Below are 15,047 nucleotides of genomic sequence, written 5' to 3'. Positions count from 1 at the left end.
TATGGTTTAATATATATACTTGATATATGCACAAAATCAGTTAAATCCAGAACATATAGTTATTCACAATTACAGTATCGTCAATACAGTGGAATGTGATTGTGATTATATGATTCAAAAGATTTGGTCCCTGTTCATCAGTGTTTTGGATTTACACTGATGTGATAATCAGCGATGAAGTACACTTACACTTGGAGTAAGTGTTATGTTCTTTCCAGAACATTGGCAAAGTATACTGGTTTCGAATGTATGGAGTATGCATTGGACTGGACCGATATTGAACTTGGTTAAAGGTATTGTAAACTTACCGTTGTATCTTTCCAAGTCAATGTCAGAAGTTGATCTTAGATTAAGAGAATCTAAATCCTGATATGCTTAGGCTCAATCTCAGGAGTGCTATTCTTGTTCTTTGATTTATTAGTTAAAGCCTACCTTTGGGTCAGGATAATACATATATTTTGGGAACATGATAGCATAACTGAATGGGAGTGCTAAACATAAATATGGAAATCTATAGCTTCTACTGGTGTATAGAAGTAAAGTGATGATTCCTTTTGAGCTTAGTTAAATAGAAGTAAATGGATGAGCTCTTGTTTCAGTGACTATATATTAGATCACTAAAACATCATTTACAGGTAACTAAGTGTTCAAATGGGCAAAATACATTGAGGGGTGTAAACGGTAAATTGGTCCCATCTCGATGTAAATCATCTATATAGAGGATCTCTAAATCACATTAAAATTGTAACAATGGTTAAATGAGATAGCATATTGATATCGTGAAAAATATGATATGCTCTATATAAGTCTGAGAGTGCAATTTCAAGTTCTAAGAGTGGATTCAACGAGGAATTAATAAGTTAGGGATTTACTTGGTAAATCGGTTCAACTTATTGGAAGCTCAGTATATAGATCCATGGTCCCCATTCTAGTTGAGACTATACTGTTTGTAAGACTCTATAATTGATTTATGATTAATCAATTATAATTCTAAAAGTTAGACTATGTCTAATTTGTGAATTCTCACAGTTTAGGGATGAAATTGTAAATAAAAGGGTTTCTAGGTTTAATTTTTAATTATGAGACTTTGCATGTCTAAATTAATAATTATTTTAAATGGCAATATTATTTAATAATCTATTTTAGTTATTAAATAATTAGTTTTTGCATTTAAGTGATTAGAATTGGAAAAATGGCATTTTTGCAGAAATAGAAATAAAATTGAGGAAACTGCAAAATCCATGTGAGGCCCATACACACCATGGCCGGCCACATGCTTGCATGTTTCCCAATTATTATTTTCAATTTAAATTGCCATATAATTGCTAATCAAAGCCTAGCCTAAATAGGAAAGTGGTGGATCACACTAAATAAGGCAGTTATTCAATTACACAGTAAAAGAGGAAACTGTTTATTTAGAAAGTTGTGCTCTTCCCTTTTCCTATTTATAGCAGCCCCTCTCTCTACTCTTGAAAAAGTGCTTGAGAAAGCTTTGCTTTGCATTGTGTCACACGAAATCAAGAGAGAAATTTCGAAATTCCTAGTGAGAGAGAAGTGCCCACACACATCACTCAGTACCTCATTATAGTTTGGAAGACTGTGAAGGATCACATCCAACTGAAGAACTTTCGGGCTCAGATCTTGATTATACTCTGCTACAGACAGGAATCAAGGGTTAGAGATCTGAGTGGAAGGAGACATTAATTCCGCTGCAATCACTGTAAGTTATTCTTAACTTTTATGTGTTTAGTTCATCGTTTTAGAAGTTCAATATTAGGTTGTTAAATCAACATACTTGTGAGTAGATCTAAGATCCTGGATAAATATAATTCCAACAGTATAACTCATGAATTCTCAACTCCTAAAACTCCCCAACAAAATGGAGTTGTTGAGAGAAAGAATCGAACCTTGCAGGAGATGGCAAGAGTGATGTTAAATAGCAAGAAGCTAACAAAATGGTTGTGGGCAGAAGTATAAACACAGCTTGCTATACAATAAACAGAGTGTTTATGCATCCGGGTACCTCCAAAACATCCTATGAAATTTGGAAAGGTAAGCGCCCAAATGTAAGTCATTTTCATATTTTTGGATGTGTTTGCTATGTTTCTAGAGATCGTGAGCATATTGGAAAGTTTGATGCTAAAAGTGATGTTGGTGTTTTCATTGGATATTCCTTAAATAGTAGAGCCTATTGTGTTTACAACAGGAGAACTCAAACTGTTTTGGAATCAACTAATGTGGTTGTTGATGATTTTAAAGATTTTTTAGAATTTTCCACAGAAGCCGAGATTGATAGTTTTCTGGATAGCCAGAACAGCCTATCTCGATTCATCCAAACATCATTACTGATTTTACCAAGAAGGAACCAAGCACCAGAGTAAAACTAAATCATCCTAAAGATCTCATTCTTGGAAATCTTGAAGAAAACATGGTAACAAGAAAAAGGTATGTTAATTTGATTAGTTTTCTTTGTTTTGTCTCACAATTTGAACCGAAAAATGTGAAGGAAGCCATTGCTTTTGAAGAATGGCTCAATGCAATGTAAGAAGAACTTAATAAGTTTGTCTGCAACAAGGTTTGGATTTTGGTTCAAAGACCAAAAGGTATCAATGTGATTGGAACAAAGTGGATCTTTAAAAATAAAAGTGATGAATTCGGTACAATTGTAAGGAACAAGGCTCGATTGGTGGCACAAGGCTATACACAAGTAGAAGGTATTGACTTTGATGAAACTTTTGCTCCTGTAGCAAGATTAGAATCTATTTTTTTGCTATTGTGTATTGCTTGTATTCTTGATATCAAATTGTATCAAATGGATGTGAAGTCGGCCTTTTTGAATGGTATATTGAGTGAGAAAGTTTATATTGAGCAACTAAAGGGATTTGAAGATCCTCAGTTTCCAGACCATGTGTATAAACTATAAAAGGCTTTGTATGGTCTGAAACAGGCTCCCCATGCCTTGTATGAAAGGTTAACTCAATTTTTAATTTCTCATGATTATCAAAGATGTAGTGTAGACAAAACTCTTTTCATCAAACATATAAAATCTAATTTTATCATTGCTCAAATTTATGTTGATGATATAGTATTTGGGTCTACATCTAACCATGAAGTGCATGTGTTTGTGAGTCAAATGATAAATGAATTTGAAATGAGCATGGTTGGTGAACTTACTTTCTTTTTGCGTCTTCAAGTGAGACCGATGGAAAGAAGAACAGTTGTATCTCAAAGTAAGTATGCCAAGAACCTTGTCAAAAAGTTTTGCCTTGAATCGGCTAAAGATGTAAGTACTCCAATGAGCACCACGTTGAAATTAACTAAAGATGAGCATGGAGTAAAGGTAGTCACTACTCTTTATCGTAGTATGATTGGTAGTTTATTGTATTTGATTGCTAGTCGTCCTGATATTAGTTATAGTGTGGGAGTTTGTGCTCGATATCAAAGTTATCCAATGGAATCTCATGTATCTGCAGTAAAAAGGATTATATGATACGTTTATAGTACCCTTGATTGTGGAATCTGGTATTCTAAAGATACTAATTCTAACTTGGCTTGTTTTATTGACACAGATTGGGCTGGCAATGCTAATGATCGTAAGTGTACGAGTGGAGGTTGTTTCTTCCTTGGAAATAATTTGGTTTCTTGGCATAGTAAGAAACAAAATTCTATTACCTTATCTACTGTCGAGGCTGAGTACATTGCTGCTGGTAGTTGCTGTACTCAATTGTTATGGTTGAAACAAATGTTGATTGACTATGATTTTTAATTGGGTGTTTTAACTATTTTTTGTGATAACACTAGTGCCATAAATATCTCCGAAAATCCTGTTCAATACTCTTGAACAAAACACATTGATATAAGGCCTCACTTTATTAGGAAACTTGTTGAAAACAAAGCTTTGCAGTTAGAATATGTTGATACTAAGAAACAATTGGTTGATATTTTCACCAAGGCCCTAGACTCAAGTCGTTTTGACTCCCTCAGAAAATCCCTGGGATTTTGCATTGTCTAATCTCTTTTGTTCTCATTTTTGTACAAAATTGTTGAGTTGTTCTTTGCTTGCATCTAATCTTGTTTCATTCTTATTTGACATATCATGTTTATGCTTTTGGATGATAATTAGTGTAGGATCTTGTACTTATCATGCTTTTGAGGTTGAGTCAGAAGATTCATGTTACTTTTGATGTGTGATTGGGATTGCATAAATTACATTTACAGAGTTAAGCGATTCTTGTTTCAGCTTCTTGTAAGGCCCTTTGCTGGAATAGAGCTACCCATACTAAGGTGTGAAAGCCATCTTTTGAGTAAGTTGGAACTTTGTAATTAAGAGTTATGAAGAGGATGCACTACCATAGAAAAGGGCTAGCTTCAGTATGGTGTGATAGCATCCAGTTGTGGGATCAAATTGAAAAAGACAAAAAATAAAAATCTTGCCAAGGACAATGATCCTAGTTTCACTACACACACTTATGTCTGACAAGTGAATTTAAGTGTGTAAGTCTCCTTTACTTGAATAAAATAAAAAATTATCCTAATTTACATTATTTGTAACTTGTCTATATTCTCTCAACATCTGTTGAGTGTAGTTGGTATTTGGGTACTAATTAATTATCCTCTTTTGAAAGCATAGCATGTGTATTTGTCTCTTTTTATGAAATTTGATTAGTTGCTTGCTCTGGAATAACTTATTTTTTGTATAACTTCTTCTTGTTTCTTTTTTTATCCGGATTTTTTTTTTTTAAAAAAAAAGAAGGAGGCGCTTGTGACTTGACTTGTGGGCTAAGTAAATTTAGTTCTTCATTTATTTGGTAAATATCAACATTTACTCTAATTGTTTATGATAAGTTTCCTTTTAAAGTTTAATATCTTATTCATTGTATTTTATTTATTTGTTGATCTTGAAGGAATTTTTTCTATATTAATTCGCCTATTTTTGGAAAATATTATGGTTTATTCTTGTTTCCTTTTATTTTTTTTAAGAAAAATTAAGGGGAAAAAGAGGTGGACAGTTTCCTCTTTGTTAGTGGGCATGGCAGTTTATTTTTGTTTCTTTTTCAATTTGTTTCCTTTCTTCCTTCACATCTTTATTTAAACCAATTCATTTGTCATTTAATCTCTCCATCTTCTCATCTACCCAATTACTCTTCTTGTTGGTATTTTGTCTCTTTGTTTCTCAATTCCTTTTCAAAATTTCATGGCTAAGACAAAAAACTTAGGGCATCCAAGTAAGATTGTGGAAACCGCAACTACTCCCTCAAATGATTCACCTGGGCCTTCAAAATCGCCCCTACTGCTGCACTACTTCATAGGGGTGTTCATCAAACCGCCCAAACCGCTCAAATTGCCCGCACCGCAAAAAAAAGCGGTTTGAAATTCTTTGCGGTGCGATCGCGGTTTAAATTTTTCCTAAACCGTGCGGTGCGGTGCTGTGCGGTTTGTGATTTTGAATTGTTAATATGCGGTTCAAACCGCACCGCACCGCATATTATAAAAATACTAATTTTTATATTTATTTAGATCCAATATGTGAATGTTCAATTTAAAGTCTACTAATTATTGTATTGTTGACACTTAATTTTTTTTTTCATATTATTTTCAAGCCTTATGGCATTTTGACAAGTTTTGCTCAAAGTTTGTTATATTTGTGATAGTTTAATTATTTAGTGATAGTCTAAACCGCATAAACCACAAAAACTGCACCACAGCACACTATTTTTTACGGTGCAGTTTTTACAGGTTTTTAATTTCGCTGTACGGGTGCGGTTTGGGAAATTGGAAAAACCGCAGGTGCGGGTTGGTTTGAAAAAATAGTCAAAAACTGCACACCCGCACCGCGAACAGCCCTACTGTTTCAAGTCCAGGGGATTCATCACCTCCTCGGTGTGACTCAAAGAATGTGGCTGTCAAGAAAGCTACCTCTTCTGTTCCCAAAAAAGGGCTCCCAAAACCGTGGCTTGAAAATCAGTGAGACCCATTCGATTCCCCAAATCTTTCGATTTGAAGTCTTCCTCTTCAACTGATAAGGAACCTCCTTCTCAAGGCACTACATCTCCTCCTGCTGCAATTAGGATTTCTTCTGCAGCATCAACTTCAAAGGGCCCTTCTTCTCGAACCCGTGCCCAACAAGCTTCGCTTGAAAAGGAACTTCGCACCAAAAGGCGCCATGACAGACCAATTCCTACTGCCAAGAAGCTTAAGATGAGTCCTCCCTCGGCCTCCACAAGTACTGCTGAAGAAGAACCCATGGATGCTCTTTTGACAACTCCGAGTCCAAAACTGAGTCATTTTCTTCTGAAAAAGAACTTTCAGAAGATGTGTATGTCTCCTCTGACAGTGAGGAAACTCATCTGGAGCCTGAGCCACCCTTGCCAAAATCTGCAATAGCCCCTTCTCGTTCTGCTTCTGTAGCCAAAGTTACTGCAGCAGCCAAGGGTAAACAACCCATGAAGAGCTCCATTCTTGGTAATATCTCTCCCTCGCAAGCTGTAAATTCCAGATTTTATTATCATGATAACCAGCGTGATTGGAACTTATATGCTACCCGTAAGTTTGAGAGTGGCAGAAATTATGATTTGCATGCTCATCGTGTCTATGGTATTGTGAAGTTTGTTCAATATCATCATTGGGAAAATACTCTTACTGGTTTTGAAGGATATATTGATTGAATTATCAAAGAATTTTTCGCTAACTTGTCTGATGATTTTCTTGATGAGAAATATGAATTCTTTCGTAAAGTGTATGTTCGAGGACATTGGTTTTCCTTTACTGAGAATGATATTATCAAGGCTTTGTAATTTCCCAAAGGTGTGACAAATGCTATAGTGACTATGAATTGTCACCTCATGATTACTGATCTCACTGGTGCACGAGTTGAATGGAAACCTAGCCAAAGTCTTCGCATCACTCATCTCACTTATGGCCATGCTTCTCTCATGCAGATTGCTCTTAGCAATTGGCTTCCAAACTCCAACAAAACTGTGGTGTCTCAAGACTTGGCAAATATTCTTCATTGCATCACCTCAGGGGCATCCATCAATTTGGCTTCTTATATCTTGGACCAAATTGTTTCATTTCGAAGAGGTAAAAAACGTACTCATAAGCTTGTTTTTCCCAATTTAAGCTATAAAATTCTTTTCTCTTAGAAGGATGTGGCTTATTCCCATGAGACACTTGAGCCTCCCCTCGCTAGCACCATTTTCTAACCCTCGGAGTACTTTGATGGAGCTTTTCCCAAGCATCCTAAGGCTTCTGCTGGTGCAAATCCTACTGCTGTTGCTGCTGCAAGTTCCAGTTCTGCTCCTGCAGATGTGGAGGAAGTCAAGCATGAAGTTATCCTGGTGAACAATCGTCTAGCTACCATGGAGGAGGTTCAGCAAGAGATTTCCAAGCAACTGTCCACTCTGTTCAAGCTTTACGGGGCATAAGTCTTTCTTTATTTTTGATTTTTTGTTGAACATATTTTATTTTTTTACTTGTCTTTGGCTTTTAGATAAACAAAAAGGGGGAGTAATAGATTTTTATTTGCTTTGTTTTCTCAACTCTGGACCCTTATTCCAGGGGGAGTTGAGATTGGTACCTGTATTTAACTTTGGATTAAAGTTAGCTTTATAATTCGGTTTAATGTTGTGTTTCTCAGGGGGAGTTTTGTTTGGTATGGCTAACTTTGTTTTGCAGGTACTATTATGTTAAAAAATATTTTAATTATCTAAAGTGCCAAAGGGAGAGATTGTAAAGTCATTTTTTGGCAATTTAGATGTCAAAATATTTTTTTTATTTATGGTGAGATTTCTGTATTAATAAACTGATTTTCTCACATTTATATTTGATTTTAATGTTCTTTTCTATCATAGGAAAGAATCATTTCTCAGCAGTCCATTTTCTATGTTTGGAAACTTCTTGTAAGAGAAGAAATTCTCTTATGGAAAGTTGGCTTTTAATGGAAACTTTGACCTTTGTTATTTCTCTTTATTGCATTCGATTGTGTCTTGATATATTCAGATCAGGCACACTGTTTTTGGCAGGTATCAAGACCATATACATGATCGGACACTATTTTGGCAAGTTTCCTTTTTCTTGTCTGGTTTGCTGCAGCAGAACCTACCTCTAATGCTGCAAAACAGGAATTTCTTTTAGAAAAGTTTGTACAGCTGTAGAATCGACTTTGTGGCTATCTCCAGGGTTCCTATGTTCTATAAATAGAACCTAGAGAGCACCCATTCGATTAAACTCTTTTTTTTTTTGCATATTCTCATTTGTGAAGAGAGAGTTCTTTTAGTGAGAACCTAGTTGTTCATCTAGGTTTTACTGTTTATATATCTGTTCTTATACTGGTCTTATGGTTGGTTAGAAGATCTTGATTGAACAAGAGAAAGGTCTTCGGGAGCAGACTTGTGCAAGCCTTACTTTGGGAGGAAGTAAGCACTCACACCTCAAAGACGAAGGGAGTTCACTGTTTTAAGGTGGTTCTGAAATCAGATTCATTAAGTGCATTACAAAGGATTGCGGCAAAGATTTGAGGGAGTCTAAACTTGTTTAAGTCAATTGTCTTTGTAATTGTTGATACTTTATTAATTGATTTCTTTCTCTGAGCGTGATCCCGTGGACTAGGAGTGTTTAAAAGAACACTGATACCGCGTACTAATCTCTTGTATAAAGTGATTTTATTTTCTGTAATTATTTCTACTGGTTCTGGTTTGATTTTGCAAAACTATTTTCTGCAGTAATAGAATTACATTCTTCTGTTGTAGACTATTACAGGTAAATATTCATTATAGTTCTATAATTATTATTGACATTTGCAAAAACTTAATTTTTCAATCTCTTTTCGAGCATAAAACTACCCCAAAACTTATAATAAGCTCCAAAATACTTATTTAAGCCATAAACAACAAATACCAACCAAAAACAACAGTTATAACCCTCTGAAACCAATTTTATCATCAAAGACATAGTTTGAGCTTAAAAGCTCAAACCTTGATCTTTCTCAACAATAGCCATGAAAACTAGCATGTAACAACATAATAATCTAAGAAATAACCCCAGATTACATTTTTCAATACCTCCAAATCAAATAGCAACTCAAAACCTAAAATTGCATAAGAACTTAACTTTAACTACAAGAAGATTTCAAGAAAAAAGGGAGCTTACCTCAATAATAGGCTATCACACGCTTAAGTTAAGCTGACAAACTTCTTAATTTGATTAGAGCTTGGATGAAGAAAATTGGTTTTGGTTCAGGTTCGGTTAGGGCTGAACTAGGAGATAATAAACGAGAGGTTTTTCTCTTGATTTTTCTTATTTTTTAGTTTAATGAAAAACTAAGAGCTTAATTAAAACTTATCCACTTAAAATCTAATTTATTTTACTAAGAAAACTCTAAAAATTCTATTTTCTTATCTAATAAAGTAATTTAGGGTAAGAAGTCTAAAATACCCTTACTGCTAGCTTAAGTAATCCTTAAAGCTTAGGGTAAAATGGTCAAAACCATAACCCTAAAAACTCTCGACATCCAAATATCTAACTATCTTGTCACGTTAATTCTAATATACGACATTGTATCTAAGTGACTCAAATTGGCCAAATTGTCGTATTCCACTCTTACAGAGTACAAAACATGAAAAATATAAAATTTCTTATATATCATTAATAATACACCTAGAATTTAAATATATCTCTATAATTACAAAAATAATACTTTAAAACCTATTTTTGAGAATAAGTCCTATTTATCTACTAATTCTCACAATAAAACTAATAATCATTACAATCATAACTGTAGTTATAATCAAATATAAAAAGGTAGATTTTGTTTCATAAAAAATATAAAAACTTGAAGTCGATGATCTATCCATTTCATGACTGATTCAGCAAAATTTTGTAGTAAAGTAAAATTAAATTTAGAAATAAGAATATTACTGAAAAATATTAAATTATGGCGGCATTTGGTAACATTTAAATTTTTTAATCACAAAAATAAAAGTAAAAATCTTTGTTTTTAAAATCTTGATTTTTAAAAATAAAAATGTGTTCTATAACTATTTTTATTTTTTAATTTTAAAAACAGAAAACAAAAGTGTATTCTGTAAATTTTATTTTTATTTTTATTTGTTAATTTTATTTAAGTTGGATTCAGGTTCGAAGCCAGAATAGGTCCGAGGTCGGAGCCAGGGTCTGTCCGGGTTCTAAAGTTTAGATTGGAGTCAGAGTCTAAAATATTGATTAAAAAAATTGTTAAAAAAAAAAATTAGAAAGTGAAAACAATTTTATAAAATATGATTTTAAAAAATATTTTCACCTTTTTGATTTAAAAAACAAAGAACTATTATAAAAATCTTACCAAACGCATATATATAAAATTTAAATAGAAAAATACATCAAAAAATTTACATATGTAGCTTTTAGCCCTCACATAATATAATTAAGGAGAGTAAATTAATGTACAATTAAAATTAGAAAGAGAAATGAGAGCTTTTATTAATTAACCAAAAGCTAAAAAATGAAACGGAAAGGTAACACACGAGGTCATATACTATTACTACCCTTATCATCACATTATCACAATGGGCTAGCATTTAGTATCAATCCAACCAAAAAAAAAAAAAAGCTAAATGCTCTCCCAAATTTGCCTCTCATCAATAAATTGTAATTAATTTGAGAAACAACCTACAAACACCATTTCTCTTCTTTAACATAATTTAATTTAATCATCAATAAGATGTTCACGATGAGCCAAAATCACCCTCGCATCACTTACAAATTTGGTTAGTTACACATGGGTAGTATAGTCTTTTCACTTTATACAATACAATGGCGCCAAAAGAATACAATATATCCCAGCGTTGCCACCAAAATGATAATTTTACAAAATTTTATCCATTTATTAGAAAAAGAGAGAAGATTAAATAATATTTGTGGCAAAACATAACGAACGCACTAATCTCTCCCTAATTGTTTCTACTTTTGGGCAATGTAGGAAGCTCAGGAGTTACATTGGTGAGAATTCTCAACCGTTGGATTGGAACTAAGATGGACGGCTATTGATCCATTTGGCTTATTACCAGGCTTGGTATAAGCTCCCTTCTCCAACGCCCACTCTTGTAAATTATTACTATGGAGTTTTTTTCTCTCTTTCAGCTTAAAAATAAAACTCCAAATTCTCCCACCAAAAAATTCAGTCCAAAATTAATCTAGCTTATAAATTAGTAGCCAATACTGAAGTCCTCTTTGGATTTTGGTCAAATCCCACTCTTGAAGGCTTCATCCCATGGAGAATAACAAAGAAGAATTTGGACGTGGTACTGCTGGTGTTGGTGCTGGTTTTTCCTCTGGTGATTTTACTTGGTATAATTATAGAAGTTACAAGCCTTATTATAATAATAGTATTCATCACCAACCTTCTAACTTTTCATATAAGCCAGCTCTTCCACCATTGACAACCATAGAAAGTTTCTTAAGTAGTCAAAGCCTTCCTTTGACTAACAATACTCCTTCCAACGTTGTTTCATCATCCTTATCTACAAATGGGTTGTGGGATTTTTCTTCGAGCAGTAGTAATACTACTACTACTAGTGTGGTTGATCATAATAATTATTATGGTGCAATTACGTCTGGGGTTCATTTTTCTTGGCCGATGATTAGTAGTTTAGCCGGTGCTGATCATGATCCCGATCATCATCATAATCAACAAGATCATCAACCAAGGTTCTTTGAAGGGCTTTTTGTTCATGAGGACGAGGATTATGATGAAGATGTGGTGGAAGGTGTTATGAACATTGATACGTGTTCAAAGCGAGAAGTTGCGGAGATGATGATGATCAATAATAGCTGTAAAGAGATATTGGGAAAGAGATCAGCTCATAAAAAAGCTTCTTCTGCGGCTTTAATAAAAGGACAATGGACAGACGAAGAAGACAGGTAACAATATATATTGTCTTGTTTTTATTTCATTTCACTTTTTTTCCCCTTAAATTCTTTTTGTCCATATGTTATATATAGGGACTACTGTAATTTATATTAGGGTTTCTCTCTTTCTTATTTTTTTTTTTCTGTGTGTGAAGGAAACTGATTCGACTGGTGAAGCAATATGGAGTAAGAAAATGGGCTCAGATAGCTGAAAAAATGATTGGGAGAGCTGGGAAACAGTGCCGAGAGAGGTGGCATAATCATTTGCGCCCTGATATCAAGGTTTTTTTTTTTATTTCTTATTACTAAATCTTTCTATAAATCCTTGATTTAATTTGATCATTTTCATGTTACCATCTAAGTACTACTGTGTTTGTCTAATAATATTTATAGATCTCAGACTTAACTAGCATATATAATTGGAATCTTATACACCATAAAATGAAATAGATCATCTGGTATATAATATAAGATTTATATCTGATCAACACAAAATGTAGAGAACAGGTAGATCAGATTCTAATTTATCGGTATACTGATATGTCGATCGTTTCCTTTTATTAACATGACATATTAATTTGCTTGATTTTTTAATTTCCTTTTTGAGTTTAATTATAAATGAACAGTGCCCCCACTTACCAAATAAACCTAGGGTTTCTAAACAAAAGCATTTACTACAAATATATAGATTCTAGTTAGTAAATTTATGTTAAAATTTGGATTTGTCAGAAAGATGGGTGGAGCGAAGAGGAAGAAAAAATACTAGTTGAAGCTCATGCAGAGGTGGGAAACCGGTGGGCGGAGATTGCGAAACGCATTTCGGGGAGAACGGAGAATGCGATCAAGAACCACTGGAATGCTACTAAAAGGAGGCAAAATTCAAGGAGGAAGAACACTCATAATAATAACAATAATATGCAGATAAGTACTGAATCACACAAAAGTAATAACGATAATAATAATAACAAGGCTCAATCTTCAATACTTCAAAATTACATTAGGGGCAAGAGTCTCATGCTCATGCTCAACAACAATAATAATGGTATTGAGAATAGTAATGCTCCTGAATCAACAACAACTAGTAGTAGCATTACTACTACTACTACAGCTCATGATCATTCTGGTGTGGAATCTTCTTTAGTACTTGCATCTGATCAGATTTACGACGATGAAGTGCTTTTCATGCAGAATCTCTTTAGTGATAACCCCACAACTACTATTGATTATTGTTCATCAAACAAAACCAATAGTGGGGACCATGATAATCATCAACAAAAGCTCATGCATAATAGTAGTACTGCTACTCCAAGTACTACTCACCTTTACTCTGACCTCTACTTATCTCATCTATTGAATGGAGCACCGCCGGATACTTCTTTGTCTTCGATCTTTAATGTTAATCGTGATGATGATTTCTATACTCAGATGAGTAAGATGAAGATGGTGGACGATGCTGAAGATCATCGTTCGTGTGGTGACATGGAAACCTCTTCGAATGACAAGAAAGAGATGGATTTGATAGAGATGGTCACTTCTTCTGTCTTCACCAAAGATTAATTAGCTAATAATAAACTTTGAAGAACTATCCCAAGTTCTCTCTATTTCTCTATTATATTTATTCCATAACGTTGTTGTGTGGGGTTTTCTGTTATGCGTTTCTTTGGTTTAGTTATGTAAAGCATTGGACTTTCCTGAACAATTCAAACGGTGTTTGTTTTTTTTTTTTTAGTTACATGGCTGGCACAGAGACATTTGAGTTTGTTGCAGATTTCCTTAAAATATTTCAGTTATTTCACAATTATCTGTTGTCGTTTTCTTTTGTTTTCTCTCAACGACATTGGACTCTTACAAATATTACTTGTTTTGTTGATAAGTTGAGTTCATATGTGTGCAACTAGTTTGTATTGTTGAGTACGTTGCGTTATATATTTTTCTTGTGAAAATTTCAAGCTATTAGTACTCTTGCCAGTTATATATATAAATATATATTTTATAAAATCACACTAAAGATAAGTTATCACAGCTATACTTTTATAATTTGTAAATATCATGTTATGTATACATTAAGTAGCATTAAGTAAATAAACAAATAAATTATTGCAAATTTAAACGAAAAGTTTCCTTTAAGTAACGAATGTAGACCACACCGTTGGACAAAATTAATTAATTAAAGAGTAAAACGTTTCTCAGAACCAATTTAATATGTTCTCATTTTAGCTTTGGAAGGTTTTTTATATTTTCCTTATTTCCTCTTAAATAAATCAAGAACAAAATGATTATTATTTTTTGAAAAAATCTATAATGTACTATTTAAATAATTATTTAATATATATTCTGTTCACAAAAATAATTTTTTGAAAGGTGATTACAATATGTAAGATTTTCTTTTTGTATTTATAATAATCACTAAGGTGGCAACACAAGTTGAAGAAGAAAACACGATTCGAAAACCCAAAGCTGGGTCATAATTTTTTTTTATTTTTTTTTTGAGCAGAGTGACTTGTTGAATTACAACAAATAGGGAAATGGGTCACTTCTATTCCAAAACTAAGTGTTATCTAATTTAATAGACATTTGTGCTAAGTTGTGAGCTGTTGTATTCCTTAGCCTGATAGTGTGGCATAAGGATATAATTTAGAAGAAAGAGAATACTTTTTTAAGAGATTCCACTAGCTAGAGCTCTATAATATGTGAGGATGGTTTCTTGTGCTTGGATGACCCGAACAAGGTTCAAGCAGTCTACCTCAACCTGGTGTACAGTAATTTGGCGGTATTTACACTAAGTTAATGCTTGGAGTAAGGATCAGACCTCAGCTGTCTTTAGGGACATCGTACCTATGTTCCTACACCTGTTCTTTGTTTCCTGGGAAGTACACGACTGTAGGGATTTTATGCCCTAAATAAAACTTATTTCAATATAATTTTATTTGCCATCAAGTGTTGGCCAAATATCATCAAGTCCCTAAACTACCCCTGCACATAACAGAATTAACCAACTGTCTGTTATGACAGTTGGTGATCTAGCCCCTACTATTCAGCTACCACATTACTATATAAGACTCGATTGTTTCAAACTTGGAGGCTAATTTTTCAGAGGGAAAAATAGATAGTAAGAGAGAGTGTTTATGAGGTATTTAGAGAGAGTT

The 15,047-nt window shown here is 33.5% G+C and overlaps 1 protein-coding gene across 1 annotated transcript; it reads left to right on the top strand.

Moving 5' to 3' along the window:
• The first annotated feature begins 10,960 nt into the window (after positions 1–10,960).
• Positions 10,961–13,866, top strand: LOC115720432 (transcription factor MYB64-like). Its single transcript, XM_030649582.2, has 3 exons — positions 10,961–11,913; positions 12,057–12,183; positions 12,631–13,866. Exons 1-3 carry the CDS (start codon positions 11,264–11,266, stop codon positions 13,456–13,458), a joined length of 1,605 nt encoding a protein of 534 aa, XP_030505442.1. The 5' UTR covers positions 10,961–11,263; the 3' UTR covers positions 13,459–13,866.
• The last annotated feature ends 1,181 nt before the right edge of the window (positions 13,867–15,047 follow it).

The sequence above is a fragment of the Cannabis sativa genome, chromosome 2 (genome assembly GCF_029168945.1).
Source record: "Cannabis sativa cultivar Pink pepper isolate KNU-18-1 chromosome 2, ASM2916894v1, whole genome shotgun sequence".
NCBI classification, from domain to species: Eukaryota; Viridiplantae; Streptophyta; class Magnoliopsida; order Rosales; family Cannabaceae; genus Cannabis; species Cannabis sativa.
Note: the sequence above shows the minus strand (reverse complement) of the source record. Positions and strands in the feature narration are given on the sequence as shown.

Coding starts and splice junctions, on each gene's coding strand:
- LOC115720432 (XM_030649582.2), top strand. CDS start 11,264: ATGGAGAATAACAAAGAAGAATTTGGACGTGGTACTGCTGGTGTTGGT. Junction 11,914..12,056: donor TGGACAGACGAAGAAGACAG/GTAACAATATAT, acceptor CTGTGTGTGAAG/GAAACTGATTCGACTGGTGA. Junction 12,184..12,630: donor ATTTGCGCCCTGATATCAAG/GTTTTTTTTTTT, acceptor TGGATTTGTCAG/AAAGATGGGTGGAGCGAAGA.